Consider the following 27953-nt stretch of genomic DNA (forward strand, 5'->3'; position numbering starts at 1 on the left):
GGTGAACTGTGCCCACTAATGTAACTGAAACAGCTTTCCCTTTTGTTTCTATATATCATATGTTTCATTACCCACACAAACAACATATTCAGTACAACACCACATTGCAGAACATAGACAGTAACAAGAAATTTCCACCGCAAAATCATAAGCTCCGCAAGCATTCCCCCAAAATAAACATCCGATCTCTTAAAGAAAAAGGATACATACCTGATTTACAATCTGGTAAGTGGGAGAAAGGTTGACTGCTTCATGTCGTTGCTCATTTCACCTCCTGTTACCTGAATCACACACGCAAAAGCACGCTAGAATTCTCACATCAGAGGACATACCAGACGACACATGACCCAAAATTGAACACAAACGAAAGGAGCTCTCCTTCAAATACCCGTGTCATGGTAAGAGCTTCATAGTCGGTCGAGGGGTGCTGTCGTGCTGGGGATTGAGGAGGCCCAAGGAGGGCGGCCGCCGACATACCATGGACGGAGACTCCAGCCAGCAGCCGTGGGCTGGGGCTGCACACTCACACAGGTCGACGGGACTAGACAGGGAACCAATCAACCAGGGCTGCTCAGAACTGGGGAGGGCGGAACGGGAACAGCTAAGCAGGGAGGCGGCGGCGCGCGCGCCTGCACGAGCGTTGGAGGTTGTGAGCTAGGTCGTGTATCGTGCCCGTGCATGCAGTGGCGGAGAGCTGCGTGGATCGGTCATCGGTGTGAGCCAGCAGACCTGGGCCTTCGTCTGTGCTGGGTTGTACCCCGGGCCTATACGAAAATCTAATAGCTAGGAAAAAAGGCCACGCCCCGGGCCTGGGCCCTAGGTGCCCGGGGCCTGGCTCCGCCCCTGGTCGTCAGGAGGCCTTCCTCTGCCAGCTCCCGCATCATCGTCTAGGCAGTGCGCGCCACTCCCCCAAGATCCCCTCATGGTGCGGCTTGTGGGGGCAGGCGGGGGGGGGGGGGCTCTGCCGCCAGTATTGCGGCACCCTTGAGAGAACGGATTTCTCGATGCCGAGCCGCAATGCCTTACCATTTTTGCAGCGGCAGAGGGCATCTGTGTCCGCCATAGTCAAGGAACGGCGGATGGCATCGCCGGAGGAGGCTGTCCTCTGAGACAAAGGGCAGTGTGACACGCATGGACCGCCAGGACCTCCAGCCGGACTGGCTAGATCTGGCCTCCATCGTGCGCCATCCACGCGTCATGTTGCGTCGCACGGCGAGCTGCCCTTTGCTCACATTCGAGAGCCACCATCGCGGCTTGGCGGTGCAGGCACGAGCTCCCAGTGCAGCCGGTCCGAGCAGGGGCCGGTCCGGAGGTGAGGTGCATGGAATGCAGCGTGTTGGCAGGGACTGCAATAGGCGTGAAGAGCCTGGGCTAAGCCGCCGGACCACCGGGGAGGCGCGGAACACAAGCTCCAGCCCCTATCCATCCGTGACTGGTGGAAATCAATTCGAACGGCGAGCTCCTCACCTCCTAGGTAAGGCTGGATTCCTCCTAGAGAAGCACGTCCAGTCGATGGTGTCAAACTCGTTGTCGGATCCGTTGCCAGAGCGGACCATCATGGCGTGGTGAGAGGAACATTGGGGATCGAAGCAGACTGGATTGTGAGCGGAGCGGTCAACGCTGGTCTAGGGTTTCGTCTCGGGTGGTGCGGAGTGGAGTCGGATGGGGCTGGCCTCGGCCGGTCTGACGTGGCGGCCGCGTCCAGGCATGTCCAGACAGCCCATATCTGCCACATATGGGCTAGGTTTGGGTCGGACAACCCGGACATTTGGGCTTGGCATGGGGGAGTAGTTGGGCAGCCATTTTGTGACCGGGCAATCCGCCCATATGTTTATCAAGGGTTTAAGGGGTTCTGTTGTACACATGCTCTAAGGGCTCTAAAGTAAAATTTGTTAAAGTAATCTATCATGTAGAATTGTTACAAAATTCCTCTAATCATAGAAATTACAAAAGAATGTAGGATAGTAATTCCTTTGTATTGGTATTCAAAGTATTTTTTATATGTCATTCTGGATAACCCTGAACTTGTGATTAATGTGTCTGAATTTCTAATGGTATGTGAGAAATTGCACTTTGTAATGTGTATGTGCCAATGAACTTGTGATATATGTCTTTGAGAATATGAACTTGTGATATATGTTTGATGATACTTATGTGTCAATTGCCATATGATGTGAATATTTGTGAAATGCTATATGAATGGTGATATGTGCATCTGTTTACAATATGTGTTATTGCAGGACTGGCTGCAAAACCTTTTCTAACAAAATGGTGACCGCACCTTTGGCGTGTGCCGCACTCGGCATAGAGGACACGGAGCAGCATCTACTATATCCATTGATCATTGCCGAGTGTAGCACTCAGGAAACATGGCCACATGGCATCATCTACTCCCTCCGTCCGGAATTACTTGTCGCGGAAATGGATAAAAATTGATTTATCTAGAACTATAATATGTCTAAATACATTCATTCCTTTGGCAAGTATTTCTGGACGGAGGGAGTAGCTCGTATATTCTGGTCATTTCCCGAGCTCTAGGTGTAGGACACTTGGCAAATTTCCGTAAAGTAAAATAAACTAACATAGCTATATTCTGGGATCATATCATCGCTCTTGGCAATAGCTATTCTTCAAGAGGATCATATCATCCCTCTCGGCAAAACAAGCCATGTGACAATACCTAGGATGATCATAAGGCCTTTGTTGAGAGCCTTGTAAAAAAAACTCGGTAAATGACTCATGTATTTTTATATTTTTGTTATAAAAAGTATATGCCGAATGTTCGGCACGGGACATTCGGCAAAACGGAACGGTCACGGAGCCATCAATCGCGGGCGGCAAGTGCACGTGGCGTCTTCTTTCTTCAGGGCCGCCCGTGAGCTCTCGGTAACAGGTGTGTAAGCCGAGTATTTTTGTTTGCCGAGTTTTTTGAGAGCTTTGGTAAAGGGTGACAATCGCGGAGTCCCGGTCTTTTCCGAGGGTTGTACTAAGCAAAGTGATTTGCTACGGATTTCCCAGTAGTGATTCAATAGAGTGTCCTTTTTTGAAATATAAAACTCGTAACATTGCATTATTGTAGAACAAACAAAAACAATTATACAGTTAGCCACCACCTGCATGTTAGCGTCATCGCTCCTATCATCAGAGTCAAACAATGTTTTGCAGACATGAGAGACGATGAAGCGATCAACGAATAAATTTGGCTTGAGCACCACGGCGGCATACTCCACTATCAAACAACGATGATGAGCTTAACTAACTACTCCTAACTAACTAACGATACATCTTAATAATTAGTTAATGCAAACTGCTCCGATCCACTTTTCAAACCATACATCACAACGTCAGCATTTTGAGCTTTCGCTTCAGATTGGAATGTTCCCAGGAAACCCCGCAGCCGTGGGGTTCAGCAGAGGCATTCGTTCATTGACTAGGCGTACGTCTGACTTCGAATCTTTTTCATTTAGGTGCCAACCTATAAAGCTCGGCCAGAAGGAGGAGGAGTCAGACGTACAGAGCTGTAGCAAACAAGCAACAAAGAAGAAGAAGCATCTGACTCGATCAACTTGGATTGATAAGATTTGATGGCGCGCGGGAAGGTGGGCGAGTGGATACGGAAGCGTAAGATGCCGAGGAAGCTGGCGGCCAAGCGAGAGAGCAAGACCAGCGGGGCGTCGGAACCGATACTGTCGAGCAAGGCGGCATGTGAGAGCTGCAGCAGTGCCTCTGGCGGGGCACCGGCACCGACGTCTAGGAATGCGGCCGTGAGCGGGAGCAGAAATGGTGCCGGTGCGCTACCGGCGCATTCGAAGTCTCGGGTGAGCTCCTTCCTGTCGATGCTTATGAGGTGGCGGCCGCGCGTGAACGTGATGGCCGTGCTATGCGAGCAGGTGGTGTACCACCTGATGTGGGTGGTGGAGTCTGTGGTGTTGGTTGGGAGGCTCTGCTTCTTCCTCATGCGCTTCGGCTTCAAGCAGCTCTGAGCTCAATCCTCCAATTGCCGCCATCGCGTTGAGGGTGGAGGACAAAGAACCAGCTTGCGTTGAGTGTTTCTTCGTTCATTTTTCTTCCCTTTGTGCAGATTCGTTTGCCTTTTTTCTGTGGCTTTCGATGATTCAAGCCCTAAAGAAGTAGTAAATGCCCTCAGCACCACTCTTGTGTATAGAGAAATTTCTTCATTGGTTCCAGCTAAATAGAAATGTCTCATGATCATAAGAGGTATTTCTACTTTTAGTCTATCAAACTTGGGATACCCTCGCTCAACTCCGAAGGCCTCGCTTGCTTTTCTTAGCCATGCCAAACCAGACCGTTTGTCACATGTACAGTTCATGTATTCTCTAGCGCTGATCTTTAAAAGGATCAGCCAGGTCGCGAGCCATCGGATCCATCATGCACTAACCATCCGATCCATGAGGTTTGAACATGGATCATGTTGCACTCACAGGTTGCACTATGGGCCATGTTGCGCTAAGAGATTTGCACGATGAGTGCTTTGCAACATAATCTATGATGTGCTCACAACATGACCCACATTGCGCCCAGTTGCCGCCACCAGGAAATACCGGTGCCCACATAAACATCTCCGGCGAGCTCGCATCACTGGCGCCTCCCACAACTACTTGAATGATGAAAAAGGCCACGCTCGACAGCGTCCCGCGGCAACACGGAAACACCTCACATCATCGTCATCCGATGCCCTACTTGAATGATGAAAAAGGCCAAGCTCGACAGCGTACCTGCTGCTGGCGGTAGCCGCCCTCCTTTGATCGATAGTGTGGCAGTGGTGGTCAAGGTCAAACGGTAGCCCCCGAGCATGGGACATGTGCATTCCATGGGGTCTTACCGGAAGGAGAGGCCCATGAGCTAGGTACATGAGAGAAAGAGAAAAGAGGAGGGGCACTCGGGGAGGCACAGGCCATGGCGGCAGTTTGGGCGATAGAGAAAGATAGAAGAGAGGAGGCTGAGGAAAAAACAAACGGCTGCGAACCGTTCCGACCAACATAAGTTGGGGGAGATATTGTGGTACACAGGGCCAGCCAAGTTGCATGGCATGCTGGCGATGCTGCCATTTGATTGAAGGATCGGCCAACTGAGACTACTCATAGGGGGAGTATAATAGTTAGTAACATGTCTGGCATATAGGAAAAACAGTTGATGTCCCATGTAACTAAAGAGGAGAGGGAGAAATAGAGCAACATAATACTCCTTTCCTTTCATTTATAGGGTTTACCTCAAAAAAATTACTTTCGTTTTACAGTCTCATTTTTATTGCTCCCATCACGTGTTCAGATTTTAATGTGCATTAAATGATCCATGTAAGGATTAAGAGAAAAATCACCAATGCATGTAAATGTTTTTGGTCATTTATTCGTCACACATGTATGCATTGCAATTAATGCAGGTAAACATAATTATTTCAGAAAAACGAGCGCATTAATTGAGTACTTTTGCAAACTAGAAAAATTATATCATTCACCATCTATCTTGGTTGGTAAGACTTTTGAATTATGCCCTGGAAGGGTGGGTGGGAGTATGTTATATAGCACTTCCCAATGAAAAGCGATTCTACAAAGGAGTAATTTAGATCAGTAACATATGCACGCTACTCGTCTAAATTCCTCACCACAATGACCAGCCTCATTGGAATACTTTGGCATTCATTATTAGTATTATTTCCAACAATTAGACCATATATCTGATCCACTATAGCACATTAAATGTGTAGCACATGAACCTTTCAGATTCAAACATCCTTTGCAAATAACAAAAAAATACAATTGACTTTCATCGATTTTAATTTGCTCACCTTACGCATCGGACTGGGGCAAAGATCAGCTAGGTCGCGAGCCGTCCAGTGCGCTTCCCACCGTGTCATCGTCCCTCTTTGCACATCCCTTGTTGCAACATGATCCTTGTTTCAAACCTTTTTGCAACGCGACTCATGTTGCAAACCCTATTGCAACACAACCCATGTTGCAAAATGCACATATGATGAGTCCCCAGCAGCGAGTACTCCCTTGCGGCATGACCCTTGTTGCAAGCACCTATGGCGAGTACCTTTGCAACACAAGCCCCAAATCACCTCTGGTGAGACCCGCGGTACATCATCCATGTTGCCATCTTCGGCGTCAACCACAACATACTAGATTCTCAAGGCGAGTCCCGACTGCCGATCATCATCCTGTCGTACTTGTTGCAATAGTGTCACCTTGCCTCGCAATCATTCCCTAGCGTCGAGAGTTCTGGCGGCGGCGGAACGTGGCCGGTGGCGGCGGCGACGTTCGGCCTGGATCCCAGGCGGCGGCCCTGGAACGTGGCGGCAGGTGAAGCTCGGGCTGCCCGCGACGGCATAACGTGGTGATGTCCCTGTCCAAGGCGAATCTGCACCGGCGATCTAGTGGCTTGGTCTTCGGATTGGTTTGGATCATAGACGATGATGAGCGTGTGGAATCCCTCTCGACGGCTCTCACGGTTTGGAGAGGTGGGGTGGCAGCCCTCCTCCCAGGCTCCAGTGGTGGCACCCACAGACAGTGGCCGGTGTGCCAAGGGCTCCCACGGTGGAAGTGCTGTTGCGAATGATCGCCAAATCTAGGCGGCTAGATCCGAGGCTTTGAAGGCGGTCGAGACGGTGGACATGTTGTCGGCTAGATTACTTGGGACAGATCCGGGTGAAAACCTAGTCTTCGGCCAGTAGCCGGAGCTGGTGATGGCGACGCCCTTTCATCGTTTCCTTCTTGAAGGCATCATCATGGTGAAGCTACCAGCTCCTCCCGATACCTCCGAGGGAAACCCTTGATCAATTGATCGGATGATGGCGGCGCTCTCGTGTCATTCCCTCCTTGGGGGCGCCATTCTTAGAGGTGTGCATTGGATCGAGGGACCAGTGGACAGTTTTACTGTTTTACTGGCGTTTCTTGTTCGCATCAGCGATGTGGAGTCTCGGCGGCGTGGCGCAGTAGGGTCTCGGCAACGATGTATGATGATGGACGTGCGTAGGGAGGTGGTGTTGTCTGAAGTCGTGGTGGTGTCGACTGCAGGCCTGACAATTGATGTGCCAGTACATGCTCTGAAGATGGATCGGTGGAAGATGGCGGCGGCAGCCTCTAAGAGGGTGCCGAACCTATGAGTGCCCCACAGTAGGTGGCTTAGTTGGGGCCTCAGGTTTTAGATGTTAGGCAATGATGCGAGGTCTGTTTAGTATTTGTCCCAGACTCTCGGCACCCCGTTCATCGGTTAGATCGGAGTAGCGACAGATGTTGTGAAGATGGTGGCTTCAGACTTATTGATGTACCTTTTTGTAAGGTCTTTGTGTCCAACCCGCAACAGCGGTGGTGGCGAAGCCTTATCTCTCGTTGGTCGGCGATGGATTTAGCGGTCGTGTCGGTGCGCAACAATGCTCGGTCGACAATGGGGGTTGATGGGAGATTTTTCGGAGGAAGAAGGTTGGGAGAACTAGTTGATGTTGCTTCGCTAGGAGATAAGGCTTGAAGCGGTTAGTAGTGGGCGAGGAATCCCATGGGACATACGTCGTGTGGGAGGCGGTCGACATGCTTCCAGTTATCTGCAAATTAAGCTCGAGGGTGCCCCTTTTTATTTGTGTTACAAGGTTAGTCTCCTGTTTGGACACAGGAACTCAAGAAATAGAAATGGGAGAAGTGCAGTAATTAAGATGTAATGTATCTTGGATTGAGGGGCAACATTTCAATAGGTAGCAAACCTTTTGTCGAAACACAAGACAAAATTGTTAATGAAGCCTTGTGTCATCATAGTTCTGACACATCAGTTCAGAATTTAATAGAAAAGGTACAATACAAATAGTTTTAGTGAAGTCTTACTTGACCTTGTGTCACCCCATGCTTATGAACTCCTTGCACGACTTCTTTGAACCCATTCAGCAGCTAGAACGTGCCATAGGACCCTAGGGCTCTGGTTTGTAAACCTTCTGGAAGGTTCCTAACAATGTTAGTTCCTGACAATGTTATAGGAACCTTCTAGAAGGTTCAAGGTTCCTAAACCAATTTTTTTACTGGGTTTTCCCCTTTTTGTTTTTCTTCTTTACATTTTATATATCTATTTCTCTTGCTTCTTCGTTTTCATATTTCCTTTTTCCTTTTTCAAGTTTACTTTACTCTTTCAAAAAACATTCAGATATTTAAAATATTGTCTGCATTCTTTGAAAATCATGTTTTCAGGATTAGTTCACAAATTAAAACATGGTCGTGTTTTCAATAAATGTTGGTACTTTAAAAAATGTGCCTTTTTCCCAATTTTATTCAGGAATTCAAAAAATGATGCAGGATTTGAAATTGTGTTCGTAATTTCAAAATTATTACACTTTTTAGGAAAAAAAATCACATATATAAATAAATTTCATAATTCAAATTGGTCATAATTCCAAAAAAACCGTCAGAATTTCAAAAGTTTGGTCATAATTCAAAAAAACCGAAATTTCATTAAATGTTCATTTTTTGAAGGAAAATCCCAAAATGTTCCCAAAAAAATTGCGGTCTCCGAAAATTTCCCATTTGAAAAATTTGTTGCCAAACTCAAAAAAGTTATCTGGAAATTTCAAAAAATATTCATGGTTTTCAAAAGAAATTGAAATTATAAAAATGTTCAAATTTTTTAAAAATTGTTCACAAATTTAAAGTATGTTCCCGCTTTGAAATTGTTTTCAAAATTTTCTTAAAATTGTTTCAAACTCCAAAATATGTTCCTGTTTTCATAAACTATTCACAATCTCAAAATTAGCTACAATTTTTTGAACCACATGGTACGGTAAACCTTTAGCTACTGTAGTCATCACGTGTTGCCGCGGTTTATGTGCTGCTAGCTCATTCACCGACCGGCCGGCGCACACCCCCGTCCCTCTGTGCGAGGCCCATTTCTTTATTTTTTTCTCGATCGCAGACACTTCGTACGTGCAATGAGCTAGCGACACTGTTTGTTTTCCGGAAGGAACCCAACGGGTTTCTTAAGCTTCCAGAAGCTTTCGGCCGGTTTCGGAAAACTTCTGTCCATTTTTTTCTTTCCATGTTTTCTTGACTGTTTTTATTCGGTTTTTTATTTTCTTTCCCCGTTTCTTTTTACCTTTTTCTTCTTATTTTATTTTTCATTTTTTAAATGCGTGCAATTCAAAAAAATTCTTCAGATTTGTGAATTACTTTTTCTAAAAAAATTTGTAATCCATAAAAAATGATTTTTTGTACGTTTCTCTTTATTATTCAAAATTTGTAAACTCTTTACTCTCAAATACGTGAAATGTTGTTTGCAAATTTTGGAATTCATGTTTCTTTAGCATTTACAAATCTATGACCATTTTTCAATTTTTGTGTATTTTTTCGATATTTTCAGATTATTTTTCCAAAGGCCAAACGGTCAATGGTGGACTTGTGAAGAAGAAGAAGAAGAAGAAGAAGAAGAGGAAGAAGAAGAGGAAGAAGAAGAAGAGGAGGAAGAAGAAGAGGAAGAAGAAGAAGAAGAAGCAGAAGAAGAAGAAGAAGAAGAAGAAGAAGAAGTTTATTTTTAGTAAATGCTTAGTTGAACTACTTGAATTAATATATAGAACTAGTTTATTTTTAGTAAATGCTTACTTTGAACTAGTTGAATTAATATAACTAGTTTATTTTTAGTAAATGTTTAGTTGAACTAGTTGAATTAATATATAGAACTAGTTTATTTTTAGTAACTGCTTAGTTGAACTAATTGAATTAATATAACTAGTTTATTTTTAGTAAATGCTTAGTTGAATTAATAGAAGTAGTTGAATTAATTGAAAATGTTTTGCCTAACATGAACATAGGAAATGTCATCTGACGACGGAAAAAATTTCATTATGTGCCAATACTGTGAAGACCAGCGCGGCCAGTGCGACAGAAATTTCCTTGTTGATGGTAGGCGATTCAGCATCAAGCTGGATGAGACTTTCGAATTCGATACAGTAAGTCACAATGACAAGTCTGTTTTCGTAATTAAGCATGACTTATATATGCTTCATTTGCCTGACTTATAATTTTTAATTTTCACTATTCTACTAGCGCATCCCCTACCACGCAAGAATTTTTGTCTTGGATAAGATAGGTTTCAAAGATATGGAAACTATGGAGGTAAAGAGAGCTTACCTGAAAACTGAGCATGATGGTTATACTTTCAACGTCAAAGTATACAATACACACACGTACACCTATTTTGAATGCAAAACTTGGCAAGCACTATGCAAGGCTTATGCATTTGAGCCTGGTATGGTTATCACCTTTGATATTCGTCCGAAAGATGATATTGAAGGTAATAGAGACATATGGGTCGATGTGCAGACGCCTCCAGTTCTACCATTATGTCAGTTCTTCTCAACTATATTTTTGTCTTTGATATTGCTTATTTCAAAAATAACTGACAACTAATTTCTATTGACAGCTTATCTCCATTCAACCAAACATGTCCGACGCTTGGTAGACAGGACCTACTACTGTCCCGGAGCTGAACTAAACTGTGAGGAGATAAGTTATTATGTTTCATGGCTTGAGGATCTTCATACTGTCAAGACAAATTTTCTTTCTGCACTTAGAAATGTTAGTACTCAAAACGTGCGACCAATAGTGATGGTATTGAACTACGGTCACATCTATTTAGGAATGATGGTAAGATATTTACTATTTGTCCTCAGTGCATATTTTGCATACATATTTTTTTTTGCTAAACTTTCATTGCTAAGTATATTAATTAAGTACTATACGATGTTCTTCAACAGGGACTCCCGATGACAGTTGTGCCTCAGGGGATCAAGACTAAAGGTCAGATGTCAATTGTTAGCTTACGGCCAAGATATCCTGCATTGCACATGAATGCCTTCAGGATTTCTAGAAGTGATGAATGCTTAATAGTGAAAGATTGGAGGAAAATTGTTAATGATCGCAGAGAAGTACTAGGGGGCAGCAATGAGAAGCGCAGCCCACGATTAGGAGACAGGTTCATCGGCATGCTCCAGTATGATCAATCAGGAGAGCTATACATGTTCTATGCTATTCTACCAGAGAGAGTAGCTAGCAGGAGTGATTCAGCTAGTTCTTCATGCTGCTCTTAATTAGTACTTGTCCTTTCATGTTCGTGTTCTTCGTTCTGAACTTAAGTGATTTGCTTTTTTGGTGTTATATATGAACGCTTATAATATCATGACAATCATGTTGAACTCGATGATTGGTTCTACTAGAAATTCTATATATATATATATATATATATATATATATATATATATATATATATATATATATATATATATATATATGCATAACGTGTACAATGTGTAGTATCGTAAAATACCAGCAAACGAAAAAGAATTAAAATGGAAACACAAAATTAAATGAAAAAGAAATCATAAAACTAAAAAAAACCCAAACCTTATAGTACCGGTTGGTCTTACCAACCGGTACTAAAGGGCTCCAGGCCCCCGGAGCTGGCTCGTGCCACATGGTTGTCCTTTAGCACCGGTTCGTGCTGAACCGGTACTAAAGGGGGGGGGGGCCTTTAGTGACCACAATTTAGTGCTGGTTATGTAACCGGCACTAAAGGGCCTTACGAACCGGTGCTATTGCCCGATTCTGCACTAGTGCTACATAAACAAGTACAAAAACATTGGGAATTTTTCATGCAATATAAGTTAATATTTTGAAATTTTCTTTACAGTCCTCCACACTGGAACTGCTCATGCTGCATGAGCTAAAAGCACGTGAAAACGCCAAAAATATCGTTTGAACGTCACATGGGAATCCCTAAAAAAAAGAGCATCACATGGGAAAAACACAGGAATTTTGATGCAAAGAGGAACATATAAGGTAGAACCCCATGTTCGTTTTCCTCCAAAATTAGGCCTCCTTAATTTCAAAAAAAAAGGGCCTCCTTTGGTTCATTGGATAGGAATATCATGGGGATAGGAAAACTATAGAAAGTGTGATGAAACGTAATACAAATCCTATGAATAATAATTGGAAAGATATGTCATTTGACTTACTAGTACATGGCACGTGCCATGCACGCGTAGATTTAAGGATTATTATGAAATGTTCTATGTTGGGAGTGATTGAATGCATTTTTCTTTAGCACATAATCATATTTACAATATTTATTAAAAAAATCAAGTAAATTCCATACACGCGTGTCCTACACTAATTAGTCTGATCAATTAGAAGTTTACGCAAAAAGTATTGGTGAAAACTAAGGAAAAGATAGGTGAGCCAGTGCGTCTTGAAATTGACGAAGTCATCAAGGTGCCTAACTATCGATGGAACCGTCAACTCCAACTGGAAAGAAATCCGCTTTAATGAGACACACATATGTAAAACCTAGAGTTTAATCTCTAATGGGTTCGGGATACAATCATCCTCCAAACCATTCAATTATAATGTTTGTGACACATGTTTATAAAAGAATGTAATATAGTTGTTTCGTTAGAGCTTGTATTAATCTTTTTTCAATCTAAAACAATTGAATGTGACCGTCTGAGGGTGCACTAGTGCATTTTCTTTCTCTCACCATGTTGCGTAGTAGTATTTGCCTTGTACGTGGCGCTAGTGGTGCTACTGTTGGGCATCGCTCTCACGGTCACGGGAGTCGGCTAGAGATTTCAGGTAGCATCATGGGCCGTCAGATCCCTTATTCAATGGTCTGCATTTGGCCACGTGGTCCTCTATCTAAAGCAATCGAGTGTGAGCTGTCCGATTACAGATATCCAACGGTCTATATAAGTTGATACTCGTATACTATATAAGCTATATAAATAGAAATGATAGGGACTGTTTTCCCCAATGAGCCTGAGCTAATGTTTTTTTACTTCTGAAATATTGATAATAAAAATCAATCATGTACAAGAGGATCTATTCCTGTAAACTGAAGGGCTCTAATTTTATTTTTTCCTAAATGTAGAGTTGCTAGAAAGTTCATATAATCATATAGGAATTACAAAGGAGCAAAGGATACGGAAATCCCTTTTGGAGCTTGGCCTCCAGTGAGGCCTCCAAATTCAAATTTGGAATTTCATCGAAATTCATATTTTTACATTTCAAAAAATTCTGAAAAAAATACAGATATAAATGAAGGTATAACACATATGTGCGTAAATTTTCAGTTCAAAATACATTGAAATGAGGGTTGTGCAAACAAGACAAATCTAGGGTTGTTTAACACATGATACTATTCATCCATCCAGGCCATGAATTTGTCTTTTTTTACCAGTCACAACTCAAGGTATTTCATTATGAACTTTTACACACATGTGGGTTACATCCTTACATACACGAATATTTTTTTCAGAATTTTTTGAGGCATAAAAGTTTGAATTTCAATTTTTCAAAAATAAAGGCCTCCATGGAGCTCGGCCTCCAATACGTCTCTCTCCGAAGGATAGCAACTCCTTTGTATCAGTATTCAAAGTATTTAAATATGCCGCCGTATGATAGGATCAGCTGCTAAAACAAACAGTCTACACAAAGTCAAAGATTATAAACCCACGTGCTTCTTTATTTTCATCTTTGACCCCACCCACCCCTGCTCTTGCCGTTCCCGTGCACACATCCGGCTCCTGCAGCGACACCGACTGGCCCCAAGTTGTAGCAAGTTCCCTCACAAGTGGCCAAGTTGTGATCCCATGGCAATTTCATGGAGGATACAAACGCGGTGCCTCATTTGTAGCTCACAGACTGGACGCTGGTGCAGCCCCAGGGAAAGGACGCCATCTTCTCTTCAGGAACCGGCAGCAAGGATACAACAAACAAGGTATGTGATTCATGCCTCGTCGAGTTTCCCTTTCGCATTTTTCTGTAGGGGAACTTTCTTCTGGGTGAAGGGATGTGCAATCTTGTAGTATTTGTGCAAACCAATACTTCGAAAATATTGTAGCGTGTGCACAGTTACGGAAAACACATGTTCCGCAATCCGCATAACCATTGCCATCGAAATACAGAAGCGGGCGGATCCTGCATAAGGTGGAAAGCAGATTATCGAGGATACACAGGTTCAGTATATAGTTAGAACAGGGAAACGGCAAGTTAGAACATATCAAGTTTTCTTTATTAGGAAAGGATCCCAAAGAAGCACAAGGATCGACTCTAATACATACTCCCTCCGTTCCGAATTACTTGTCGCACGTATGGATGTATCTAGATGTATTTTAATTTTAGATACATCCATTTCAGCGACGAGTAATTTGGAACGGAGGGAGTATATACAAACAATTATGAATCGAGGGAAACAAGTGTTCAAAAAATCTCACAGAAAGGAGAATAGCACTGAATTGAGGTTCTAAAGAAGATGAATTCCGGAACAAAAACAATGAAGGAAACCCAGGGAAAGGGATTTCACAGTGTATATATTACTCCCTCCGTTTCTAAATACAAGTCTTTTTAGAGATTTCAATATAGACTACATACGGATGTATATAGACATTTTGCTCCATATGTAGTCCATATTGAAATATCTAAAAAGACTTATATTTAGGAACAGAGGGAGGAGTATATGATAGCAGAAAAGGCTCACAAAATCTTATTTGCCAGATGTTAGATGCATTTGTTTAGCATACTGGACGCTGCTTCATATGGACAAATTAGACCCTTTATAGAAACCAAAAAAACTCAGTAAGTCTCAACAATGAAAGCAGTAAAGCTTTGGCAATGTAGATTAACGAGCTTAGAATATGTTCACTGGTTTTGGGTGTGTGGGAGTTAATTAAAGCTTACATTTCTTTCCTGATTCCCAGTGTCAACGATGTTCCCTGTTCTGCTGCTGCTTCTGTTGCCATATGTACTCCAATCAGCATCAGCGAGAACATTCAGCAACATGACTGATGTGGATACCTTGCTGGCACTCAGGGCAGGTCTAAGCAACCAGCAAGGTGCCCTAGCTGCGTGGAACACAACTACTGATTTCTGCTCGTGGCCAGGTGTCAGTTGCAGCCTCGAGCATAAGCACAGAGTTACGGTGCTTAACCTCACTTCGAAGGGCCTCGCCGGCACAATCACCCCGTCAATTGGAAACCTCACGTTTCTGAAAATACTAGACCTCAGCCAGAACAATTTCCATGGTGAAATACCTTCATCAATCGGTCGTTTATTTCGGCTACAACATCTCAACTTATCCGGCAATTCACTTGACAGTGATGTAAACTCTGACCTGAAGAACTGCACAAGTCTTGAGAGCATCGATCTTGACCGAAATTTGCTCACAGGAGAAATCCCTGCCTGGCTTGGAGGCTTGTCAAATCTGAAGACCATGAGAATGTATAGGAACAGGTTCACTGGGATAATCCCGCCGTCGATTGCCAACCTCTCAGCACTGGAAGCAATCGATTTCGCAGCAAACCAACTGGAAGGTGTCATCCCGGAGGGCCTTGGCAAGATGACCAGTCTCTCCTCCATTCGACTGAGTGAAAACCACCTCGCAGGGACTATCCCTGCAGCTTTCTTTAACCTTTCCTCTCTGACCGCCTTCGCTGTGGCAGCAAATAAGTTGCATGGTAAACTGCCCTCAGACTTGGGGGCTCACCTCCCAAATCTCAAGGACCTACTCCTCGGCACCAATAGGTTTACAGGATACATTCCAGCTTCTCTTGTGAATGCAACAAAGATTTATAGACTAGACATGTCGTTCAACGGCTTGACCGGTAGATTGCCTCCGGAGATTGGAATGCTCTGCCCAAAACACCTCAGTGTTTCAGAAAACCAGATCGTGGCAAGTACCCCGCAGGACTGGGAGTTCATGACGTTGTTGACAAACTGCACACGCCTTCGTGTATTAAGGCTCTCTGGAAACATGCTAGGTGGCGTGTTGCCAAGCTCTGTTGGCAACTTATCAGCACAACTTCAAGTGCTTTATGTTGGATATAATATGATTTCTGGAACAATACCATTTGGCATAAGCAATCTTGTTGGGCTAAATTATTTAACACTCTCTTATAACCAATTTACTGGTGTCTTGCCTGAAAGCATGGGAAGGCTAAATTTGCTACAAAGGTTGTATATGCATAATAATCTGTTGACAGGGTTCATTCCATCCTCCATTGGGAATATGACACGCCTACTAACCCTTTCCGCATGGAGGAACAAGTTTGAGGGGCCACTTCCAGCAAGCTTAGGGAGCCTCCAGGAGATAACTGCAATCGATTTGGCATACAATAAGTTCACAGGTCAATTGCCTAAAGAGATCTTTAGCCTATCGTCTCTGTCGGACACCCTAGATTTGCGAGGCAATTACTTTGTTGGTCCTCTTCCACATGAAATTGGCAGTCTGACAGTGCTTGCAAACTTGTATCTCTCTCAGAACAACTTATCTGGGACCCTGCCCAATGAACTCAGCAATTGTCAAAGCTTGGTAAAACTCATGTTGGACCATAACTCCCTTAGTAGTACTATTCCCTCATCTATCAGCAAAATGCGAGGGTTGGCATTTCTAAATCTTACCAGGAACACACTCTCTGGTGAGATTCCTCAAGGGTTGGGACTCATGGCCGGCATTCAAGAATTGTATCTTGCACACAACAACTTGTCTGGTCATATTGCTGAAAGCTTGGAAAACATGGCATCATTGTACCAATTAGACCTGTCCTTCAATAATCTGGATGGCAAAGTTCCATCGGAGGGCGTGTTTAGTAATATGACTGGATTTTTGTTTGAAGGGAATTCAGGACTTTGTGGTGGTATTTCAGAATTACATTTGCCCCCATGCCCGCCAGAATCAATGGAACACACAATGAGAAAACGCAATTTGATTATCACAATAGCTACCCCAACTGCTGGCATAATTATATGCTTGTGTGTGGTGCTTGTTTTCTTCGTGATAAGAAAGAAATCAAAAGCTCGATCTACAACCATGGGAGGATTTCAATTTATGGATGACAATTATCCTAGAGTTACTTATGCTGAATTGGTCCAAGGAACAAGTGGCTTTGCCACAGACAATTTGATAGGTAGAGGAAGATATGGATCAGTGTATAAGTGTGATTTTCTGCTAAACACCATGATGACCACTGTAGCTGTGAAGGTGTTCGATCTTCAACAGTCTGGGTCTTCCAAAAGCTTTCTAGCTGAATGTGAGACACTTGGTAGGATCCGCCATCGTAATTTGATTAGTGTCATAACTTGCTGCTCAAGCTCTGACTCAAACCAAAACGACTTCAAGGCCCTCGTGTTGGAGTTCATGCCTAATGGGAGCCTAGATAGGTGGTTACACATGGATGTACATTCATCACAGCAACTGCAAGGTTTGACATTGATGCAGAGATTAAATATTGCAGTTGATATCGCTGACGCATTAGATTATTTGCACAACAACTGTGAACCACCAATAATTCACTGCGACTTGAAGCCAAGCAACATTCTTCTTAACGAGGATTTAGTTGCTCACATTGGGGACTTCGGCCTTGCAAAGATTCTTTCTGAACCAGCAGCGGAGCAGCTGATTAATTCGAAGAGCTCCATTGGAATAAGAGGAACGATTGGATATGTAGCTCCAGGTAGCTCAAATTTTCTAACATTACACTCTGCAACACACATTTTTGCATGCAAAATGACTATATTTGTGTACGATATGTAGAGTATGGCGAAGGCGGTCAAGTTTCTTCATGTGGAGATGTATATAGCTTCGGAACTGTCATCCTCGAGTTGTTTACAGGCATGGCACCAACTCATGATATGCTCAGAGACGGGTTAACATTGCATAAGCATGCCGAGAATGCATTTACAGGGATGCTAATGCAGATTGTTGATCCAGTGCTACTGTCCATTGAAGAAGCCAATCTGACTAGTCTGCAGGATGGAAGCAACACGATGGAACATGGCAGCAATGCCATATTGTCTGTCATGAAGGTTGCGCTATCATGCAGCAATCATGCACCAACAGAGAGAATGTGCATGAGAGATGCTGCTGCTGCGATTCGCAGGATAACGGATAGCTATGTTAAAAATAAGACAAACTGAGGAAGTTGTTGCAACTGCACATAACACAAAGCATTTTGCTGAAACAAGATCAGCACCTGAAACATCCAGGTCAGCCCCCCTGAAGTGGCGGCATGCTTAATTTGCTTTGTAGTGGTTATGTTTTGCATTCCAAGTGTGGTGTTGTATATGTTAGTTTCTGCCTAGCCATTATCTTTTAGTTACATACATATGTAATTTGTTCAGAGAGGTCCAACGAGTGTTGAAGGCCTTAGCCTAGGCCAAGTCGGGCTTCCGAGCCTACTCTCTAAAAAGAGTTGTGTAAATGGAAGGCGGATACAAGTCGCATCTGTGTTGAGTTTGAATAAGACATTATATCGCATCAGATTTTAAATTGGTATTGTATTGCATTTGAGTTGGGATGTATCTGACCTGTCCGATGTTGTTCTTGACTAGTTTTTCTAGTGGAACTTGTTCTATCTAACTGTGTTTAATTTTCTGTTGTATGACGCGCAAAGCTTTTGTGTGTTTACAAAAAGGGAAAAAAAAGTTCAATATACATATCTTCTATTCTACAAGAAAAAAAAGATGGAGAAAGGATATTCAATACTCACCATACTTCAGGAGGTCATCACAACACCATCTCAAGTGAAATACCAGTCTGGTCCGGGTGGCGCTTGCTCCGGTCGTGAAGGCACTTCTGACTTCAAGATTAGGAACCCCACGTGGACTACCTGGCATATAATTAAGACAGAGAGACTATAAGCACCATATTCGGGATTATTTTCCAACGTATATCAGTGGGGCTAATGTAACTTCTCCGCACAAGTTCCGAGGAGTTCATGGTTATGCAACACCCTGTGCGCACATAAATACCATACCAGCCTCCATCTTCCGTCCTTAACAGGCTTAGCATCGCAGGGCACTTTGTTCTAGCGGATGAACTTGTTCTCGCTGTCCGGCTTGCCCTGCAGAAACACCACCATTTAAATTCACACTCCTGCACATAAATCCGCAAGCACTTCCTTCGAGTACAAAGTGAAAAAAATAGGGACTCACTGCACAACTGCAAGCAATCCCTGGGACGTTTTGGTGACACTTTCCTGATACCGAAAACATTCTCCCATGAGTACAGATTGCAGAATTTGCTCCTCGAGGAAAACCCCTGATTGCCGCCTCGAGTGGAGGTACAAGGTTTGCAATGACAACACTTCATTGGGTAAACTGGATGGCGCCGCCTGAAAAATGCCACCAAGACACATAAACCAACTAAGAAGGATCACTATCGACTTTTTTAGTGCTGATCAGAACCACACACCATATCCGCGGTGAGAACAGTAGGGTTTAAATTGGAGAGACAGAAATAAGTGTTCGCTATATGGTTGGATTTTTTTCCTGTCTTTGAAAATAGGGGGTATGGATAATGTCACCGCAGAAAACAAATTGCTGGATGTGTTTCTGGTAAGATTTTTTTTGCGTGTGTCACGGAGTGCACTTTTGGAGCAAAAACTACAGGACACACCGAGCTGGGCTTGTTCTCCGATAACAATAAGAAAACATCGAACAAGTGAGCAGCAGTTCAGTAATTTGCAGAATTCTTCATACTGCAATTCAGTATCAAGAAAGACATGTACCTGCGCTTCCACTCACCCGGGATGCACTGAGAGGTGCCTCCCCAGAGCAGTTCGGATCAGGGACAACTGGACCGGCAGGCCAGTCCGGAATGGTACCCAGAGCCCAGAGACGGAGCAATAGCCACCGGCTGGTTCGGCGCAGCCGGCCGGTATACAGTAGGGTGCTTGAACGGCCACATCCGCCAGACCCGGAGAGGCGTCTGATCCCCAAAGGCTACCTCAGTAAGTACTCCACAGCAGCTATTGTATCTGCCATCTCTTCGCCGTGCAGCAAGCCACCGATGCACAATTGCATATATATATATATATATATATATATATATATACAGGTACCTAAGAAACATAGCATATATATTTCTGCGGAAGCTTCAGAGCAGAAGAAGATGCACGATTGCTCGAGCTGTGTACCAAATGAGATTCCGGGGTACTCACTGATTTTCCTTGGGAAGCGCCGCCGTCACCATACTCGATGCTGACGGAGCCATGGCTAAAAACAAGATTGGTTAGCGCATCTCCAAGGGCACGCATTTGATCGAACACCTGGTGTGCCCCAGCCTTCAGCGCGCCGCCGCCAGTCCGAAGAGCTCGGATCTGGTCAGATCACTGACCGCCAGCGGCCATCTCGGTCGCTGGACGCCATGGCTGGGCCGGCACGCTCCAGCCGCCGACCTTGGCCGGCCGCGTCCTGCTTCCTCCCGGCTACGCACAGCCTGGGTGCTTGGGCCAGCGTGCGTGCGTTCGTGTGCCAGAGGAAGGAGGCTGTGAGCAACTTGGGCCAGAGGAAGGAGGCTGCTAGCTCAGGGAGATGCGGTAGGGACGGCGGCCGGCGATGATGCGTGGTCGCGCGAGGTGGGCATCGACTGCTGGACGGGGGAGAGAGCTCCGGGACGGAGATTGAGGACAGAGGTGCTTGGACTGACGCGTGGGTCCAATCCCAGTAATGCTAGAGCTACAGGCTTGTTTTACAGGGTTTATCATACATGCTGATGTGGAGCAAACTGATTAGCTTAGGATTAGCAGCAGGGCGAGCGAATTAGCGAGAGGGGGTCCGTTACAGACGCGTAAAACACCTGTACGTCTAGGATTATTGGTCCAATCCAGACCTGGCCACCTGGACCGTGCCTAGCACGGCATGTCGCAAAATGAAGTACTCCCTCCATTCAGAAATATAGCGCTTCCTTTATTCCCGTGCTTCAGAAAAACCGAGTTTATTTTCTAAACACCTCCCTAAGCATCTAACATTATATAAGGCCTAACCAAGCAAGCAAGTGGCTTGAGCTTGGCCGTCTAGTTGCCACCCAACAACATGTCAACATCCCTCGAAGAGGAGGAATGCTGACATGAACTAGGCAAGGTGAATCATAGACATGCTAACCTAGCTTTAAATGAGAGCATTGATCTCTTCCAAAAATTTGGTCGAACAACAAGAACAATGTGCACACCTTGGCATGAAACAACACTTTGAACACAAAAGAGGGAGCTAGAGCAGCCACCACCAATCCTGCCACCATGGCTCGCAGCCATGGACCTCATACCGGCTAAACTGCCCTCTCATCGAAACAATAGACAATCAATGATGGTCAGTGACTTCAAGATGATGTCTCAAAGTGGTTACAACGCAAAAGATGCCCCGTCGTCCGATCTAGAGGCTAGATCTAAGGCTTTCACCCAGAGAGAAACGGGAAAACAAGGAGCCGAAGCTTTACGATGATGCCTCGGAGGAACACGACACTAGAAGGCGGCATCCTCATCAGTTCTGACAGAACCGGCACAGGGCTTTCACCCATAGCACCACGCCTCACTGCTAGTATTGTACCAAGCCACTACTAAGTCTAGTAGTATGTGTTGGAAAATTAGGCAAGTTCATGATTAATTCCATTAAATAATTCATGACTAGAACAGACACTAGCATGCAACAATCTAGCAAACTAGAAGAACAGCAAAACAGTATCAGCAACACACATGAAACAACAGCTGTAGAGATAGACATGAACAGATGATGTTGGACGTATTGTTCGTTAGCTATTGTGGGTGCGACTGTGTTGATGACGATGTTGGCGATGATCTGTTGCTGACGGCGATGAAGAAGACAATCAGTAGCACCGCCTGACTTGGACGGAAGACGACCCGTGATGAAGAATCAGAGCAGTCGTGCAGAGCGCTTCCCAAAAACCTAATTCGTCCTCTCCTGGTGCAGGATCACAAGGACGAACAGTTCCGGAGACCTATTGTCCCATGCGCCGATGCACGCTGGCATTTGGGATGGAGTAGACTACGAAGGCGGCGCAAGTTGCGACATGAGGCAAAACCCTTGGTGTTTTCGATGTGTCTTTGGCCGCAGCCGGTAGCTGTATATATATTTGGACCAGAGGCGGTATTGTGTCGCGATCACAATCCCAAACCGACTTGGTTTCTAATTTGTATAAGTACCGGACAAGAAATCATTAACTTGTCTGCCAAGACATAAAAATAGAACGGTAAAAGGAAGTTGCGCCCCTGCGAGGAGACGGACCGGATTTCGGCAGACCATTCACACGCATGTCACACATACTACGCCTCGCCACGCCACGCCACGGCCAAGCCAGGCCAGGTGAGCGAGCGCGCGTGTGGTCTTCCCTTTCTCTTCTCATACACCACTTAGAGTGGTGGAGAGAACCCACTATATAAAGAGGTTCAGCTCTTGTTCAACTTCCGGGGTGGGACTAAACTTTAGCACCACCACTTGCCATTTTACACATGGGCCACTATTTGAGATTTCAGAAATTGCTATAGTCCTAGCCCATTAATTCTAACAATCCCCAACCAGATCTCAAATACCCATTTAGAGATTTGCCTTCTCTCACCACTTGTTTAATACACCAGTGTTTCAATAGAGACTATTAAGTTGTACTTCTACCTAGAACTTTAAGCTACATCCATTCACAACTTGACAATGGACTATGCCTTGAATTGCTAGTTTTGTGTGACAGGTTTCACTCAAAGTCTTAACCAGTACCTGACCGCCAGTAGGCTACCCCGCGGTTTGGAGCTTATATGTCATACTCCCTGGTCTCTTCGTGAGCTTACAGAGATCACCCAAATCTCATAGACTGCGACGTTTACAGTCGAAGCTCACATAGGTGTGTTCTTTCAAGACTGCTCTGTAGGACAGCATCCTTGCTAATTATAGTCAATAGAACCACATAAAGGCATGTTGCCAACCTTCCTTACAGATCTGAGCCTTACAACTATTGAGAGTTTTGCATCTTCACTTGGAGACGGTCATTAGTTATTACTCTCCTCAGTTAACCAATAACTTGTTCTTCCTAGATCCTAATTCACGGGATCTCCGATCACAAAGGTTGGGTTACTACTATGGTGTAACATCTATGGGTCTCATACCCATCTCCCTCGATGCAATATCTATCACATTTCGTGATAGTCCCTTTGTAAAGGAATCTGCCAGGTTTTTGTTTGTTTTAATATACGTAACAGTTATTACTCCAGAGTTTCTCAACTTCCTGACAGGCTTCAAAAGTCTCTTCACGTGTCTTGATGACTTTGCATTATCTTTAGAATTGTTCACTTTAGCGTAATCGTTTGGTTGTCACAATTCATAAGAATAGTTCAACCACAGGCAAGTCCATCAAGAGCTCATGCAGCCACTCTGCCTCAACAGTAGCTGTGTCCAAAGCAGTTAGTTCTGCTTCCATAGTTGACCTCGTCAATATGGTTTGCTTGCAAGACCTCCATGACACTACGCCACCTCCATGAGTAAATACATACCCACTTGTTGCATAGAGTACATCAACATCGGAGATCCAATTTGAATCACTATATCCTTCTAGCACAATAGGATGCCCTGAATAAGTAATTCTATAACTCATAGTACCTCTCAGATAGCGCAAGAACCTTTCTAGTGCATGCCAATGATCATCACCCGGGTTGGACATGAACCTACTCAATTGGCTCACAGCAAAAGAGATATCTGGTCATGTAGCGCTAGCTAAGTACATGAGTGAACCGACAATTTGAGAGTATCTTAATTGATCTCTCGTTTCTTTCTTGTTCTTTCTGAGTGTCACACTGGGATCATAAGGTGTTGGAGAAGGCTTGCTATCCATAAAACCGAATCGGTTGAAGACCTTCTCAGCATAGTGAGATTGCGTTAACGTAATCCCACTCTCATCCTTAATAAGTTTGATGTTTAGAATTACATCGGCTTCTCCCAGATCTTTCATGTCAAAACTTTTTGATAGAAAAGACTTGACCTCATTAATTGCATTAATGTTTGTACCAAAGGTCAGTATGTCGTCCACATACAAACATAATATGACACTATTGCCCCCACCATTGTCGTTAATGACAAATCCTGCAGAAGTCAGAGTTCTTTCAAACTTCTCATGCCATTGCTTAGGTGCCTGTTTTAGACCATACAAAGATTCTAACAACTTGCACACCTTTCTCTCTTCACCCTTTACCACAAACCCGTCAGGCTAATCCATATTTATTTCCTCTTTCAACTCTCCATTGAGGAAAGCTGTCTTTACATCCATTTGATGAATGATAAGACCATCAGAGGCAGGCAAGGAAAGTAACACTCGAATGGTGGTCATTCTAGCAACGGGTGAATAGGTGTCAAAGTAATCTTCACCTTCTTCCTGAGTGTAGCCCTTGGCCACTAGACGCGTCTTGTACTTATCAATAGTACCATCAGGCTTTAGCTTCTTTTTGAACACCCACTTAAAGCCCATAGGTTTACAACCATATGGTCTATTAGTTAGTTCCCAAGTTCCATTAGAAAGAATTGAGTCCATCTCATTATGAACAACTTTTCTCCAATCATCTACATCCGGAGATGCATATGCCTCTGCAATCGTCTTGGGTGTGTCGTCCACAAGGTATACAATGAAATCATCACCAAATGATTTTGCAATCCTTTGTCTCTTGTTTATTATAGGAACTTCATTGTTATCCTTCTCAAGGACTTCCTCATGTGATTGTTCGAAATATTCATCAGTTGTACTAGATTCAGGAATTATCTCAGAAGAAAATCTAGCAATGCTGTGTATATCTTTCATAGGAAATATGTTCTCAAAAAATGTTGCATCATGAGATTCCATTATAGTATCAACATGCATATCAGGTACTTCAGATTTTACCACTAAAAACCTATAAGCAATGCTTCGTTGAGCATACCCTAGAAAGACACAATCCACTGTCTTTGGTCCAAGTTTGCGTTTCTTAGGAATAGGAATGTTAACCTTTGCCAAACATCCCCAAGTGCGCAAATAAGAAAGTGATGGTTTTCTCCCAACCCACTCCTCATAAGGGGTTTTCTCATTATTGTTGGGAACTCTATTCAGGACATGACATGAAGTCAATAGAGCCTCCCCCCACCACGCCTTAGATAAACCAGCAGTGTCTAACATGGCATTCACCAAGTCAGTCAATGTGTGGTTTTTCCTCTCGACAACTCCATTTGATTGGGGTGAATAGGGAGGCGTCCTCTCATGAATAATACCATGTTCCTCACAATATTCATCAAAAACTTTGGGAAAATGCTCTCCACCATGATCGGACCTAAGATGCTTGATCTTTCTCTCTAGTTGATTTTCAACTTTAGCTTTATAGATTTTAAAGTAGTCTAATGCTTCATCTTTAGTTTGCAACAAATAAACATAGCAAAATCTAGTCGCATCATCAATCAAAGTCATGAAATATCTCTTTCCACCTTTTGTCAACACACCATTCATCTCACAAAGATCAGAATGGATGAGTTCTAGACGTGCCAAGTTTCTCTCCTCGGCAGCCTTATGAGGCTTTCGAGGTTGCTTCGATTGCACACAACTATGGCACTTAGAACCTTCAGCAACGGTGAAGTTCGGAATTAAACTCATACTGGATAGACGAGACATTAAACCAAAATTAATATGACCCAAACGAGAGTGCCAAATACTTGCATCATCATTAACACTAGCACAAATTTGGTTTATTGACTTATTGCTAAAATCTGAAAGGGAAAAGCGGAACAAGCCTCCACACTCATAGCCTTTTCCTATAAATTGTTCAAATCTTGACACGATTACTTTATTCGACTCTAAAACTACCTTAAACCCATCTCGACATAGAAGGGAGCCGCTAACTAGATTCTTGTTCATAGTAGGGACATGCTGCACGTTCCTTAGTTGCATGATCTTTCCCGAAGTAAACTTCAGATCCGCCGTGCCAATGCCACGAACAAAAGCATGTGACCTATTCCCCGTTAGGACGGAAGAATCCCATGCGACCTGATAAGAAGTAAACAGGGAGACGTCAGCACACACATGAACGTTAGCACCCGAATCAATCCACCACGAAGATGATTGAAATACTGAAAGCACAATAGGTAAATTACCATACCCATGAGTATTGCTAGCGGTCACCATGTTGACAGTCTTGGAGCTCGTTTTCCCTCTGCAGTCTGCATGTTCAGGGCATACCTTGGAAAAGTGTCCGGGCTTCCCACAGGCGTAGCACTCTAGCTCAGCCTTATTGAACTTCTTCTCTTGAAGGTAGTAGTCTTTGTAGGCTTGTTGAAAACATGTTTGGTCTTCCCTTTGTTCTTGTTCTGTGGGTACCTCTACATCATGTTAGTGGTAGGCTGAACCTCGCCTCCTTTCTCAGTAATGTCTTTAGCCCGAGCTTTTTCTTCAACATTAAAAGATGCAATCAGATTTTAACTGATATCTCCTATCTTTTATGCTTCAGAGTTGTGGCGAAATTCCTCCATGAAGGAGGCAACTTTGCAATCATGCACCCAGCCACGAATTTGTCGGGTAGAATACACTTAAGGAGTTCAAGTTCCTTCACAATGCACTGTATCTCATGAGCTTGTTCAACCACAGAACGGTTAATCACCATCTTGTAGTCATGAAATCTCTCCATGATATATAGTTCACTGCCTGCATCTGTTGCACTGAATTTTGCATTCAGTGCATCGCACAGAGTCTTTCCGTCATCTATGTGCATGTACACATCACACAGACGACCAGCAAGAACACTCAGAATGCATCCCACAAACATAGTATTGGCTTCCTGGAATTTTCTCTGATCTTCATCAGTCATTCCCTCTGGAGCACCAACACTAGCGTGGAAAACTTTCAGAGCAGTAAGCCAGAGCGTGGTCTTCACCTGCCACCTCTTAAACTACACACTGGTAAACTTATCCGGCCTCAGTGCATCAGCGAATCCAGCCATAGTTAACTCAGGAAATTGCCTACAATTAGGTTTTTGGATTGTTGGAAAAATAGGCAAGTTCATGATTAATTCCATTAAATAATTCATGACTAGAACAGGTACTAGCATGCAAGAATCTAGCAAACTAGAAGAACAGCAAAACATCAACAGCAGCACACATGAAAAAACAGCTGCAGAGATAAACATGAACAGATGATGTTGGACGTACTGTTCGTTAGCTATTGTGGGTGCGACTGTGTTGATGACGATGTTGGCAATGATCTATTGCTGACGGTGATGAAGACGACGATGAGTAGCACCGCCCGACTTGCATGGAAGATGACTCGTGATGACGAATCTGAGCAGTCATGCAGAGCGCTTCCCAAAAACCTAATTTGTCCTCTCCCAGTGCAGGATCACAAGGACGAATGGTTCCGGAGACCTGCTGTCCCACGCGTCGATGCACGCCGGAGTTTGGCATGGAGTAGACTACGAAGGCCGCGCAAGTTGCAAGATGAGGCAAAACCCTTGGTGTTTTCAGTGTGTCTTTGGCCGCAACCGGTAGCTGTATATATATTAGGACCAGAGGCGACATTGTGTCGCGATCACAATCCGAAACCGACTTGGTTTCTAATTCGTATAATTACCAGACAAGAAATCATTAACTTGTCTGCCAAGACATAAAAGTAAAACAACAAAAGGAAGTTGCGCCCCTGCAAGGAGACGGACCGGATTTCGGTGGAATCACGCGCATGTCGCACGTACGCGCCGCCTTGCCTCACCACGGCCCGGCCCGGCCCGGCCAGGCGAGCGAGCGCGCGTGTGGTCTTCCCTTTATCTTCTCATACACCACTTAGAGTGGTGGAGATAACCCACTATATAAAGAGGTCCAACTCTTGTTCAACTTCCAGGGTGGGACTAAACTTTAGCACCACCACTTGGCATTTTACACATGGGCCACTATTTGAGATTTCAGAAATTGCTATGGTCCTAGTCCATTAATTCTAACAATCCCCCACCAGATCTCAAATACCCATTTAGAGATTTGCCTTCTCTCACCACTTGTTTAATACACCAGTGTTTCAGCAGAGACTGTTAAGTTGTACTTCTGCCTAGAACTTTAAGCTGCATCCATTCACAACTTGGCAATGGACTATGCCTTGAATTGCTAGTTTTGTGTGAACAGGTTTCACTCAAAGTCGTAACC

The 27953-nt window shown here is 44.0% G+C and overlaps 2 protein-coding genes and 1 long non-coding RNA gene across 4 annotated transcripts; 2 read left to right on the plus strand and 1 right to left on the minus strand.

Moving 5' to 3' along the window:
* The first annotated feature begins 3584 nt into the window (after positions 1–3584).
* On the plus strand, positions 3585–3983 carry LOC123135298 (uncharacterized). The gene has a single exon (XM_044554348.1). It carries the CDS (start codon positions 3585–3587, stop codon positions 3981–3983), a length of 399 nt encoding a protein of 132 aa, XP_044410283.1.
* Positions 3984–13183: 9200 nt separating this feature from the next.
* LOC123135580 (uncharacterized) lies at positions 13184–20501 on the minus strand. Of its 2 annotated transcripts, XR_006466068.1 has the most exons (6): positions 19982–20501; positions 19550–19906; positions 18975–19153; positions 18742–18883; positions 18530–18649; positions 13184–13964 (listed from the first exon to the last, which is right to left on the minus strand). It is a non-coding gene; the product is annotated as an uncharacterized lncRNA (long non-coding RNA). The 2 variants fall into 2 exon arrangements; XR_006466069.1 differs by lacking the exon at positions 19550–19906 and having other exon boundaries at positions 19982–20500.
* LOC123135579 (probable LRR receptor-like serine/threonine-protein kinase At3g47570) lies at positions 13636–18348 on the plus strand. Its single transcript, XM_044554701.1, has 3 exons — positions 13636–13764; positions 14744–17494; positions 17575–18348. Exons 2-3 carry the CDS (start codon positions 14752–14754, stop codon positions 17955–17957), a joined length of 3126 nt encoding a protein of 1041 aa, XP_044410636.1. The 5' UTR covers positions 13636–13764; positions 14744–14751; the 3' UTR covers positions 17958–18348.
* Positions 20502–27953: the final 7452 nt, after the last annotated feature.

The sequence above is a fragment of the Triticum aestivum genome, chromosome 6B (assembly GCF_018294505.1).
Source record: "Triticum aestivum cultivar Chinese Spring chromosome 6B, IWGSC CS RefSeq v2.1, whole genome shotgun sequence".
In the NCBI taxonomy this organism is placed as follows: Eukaryota; Viridiplantae; Streptophyta; class Magnoliopsida; order Poales; family Poaceae; genus Triticum; species Triticum aestivum.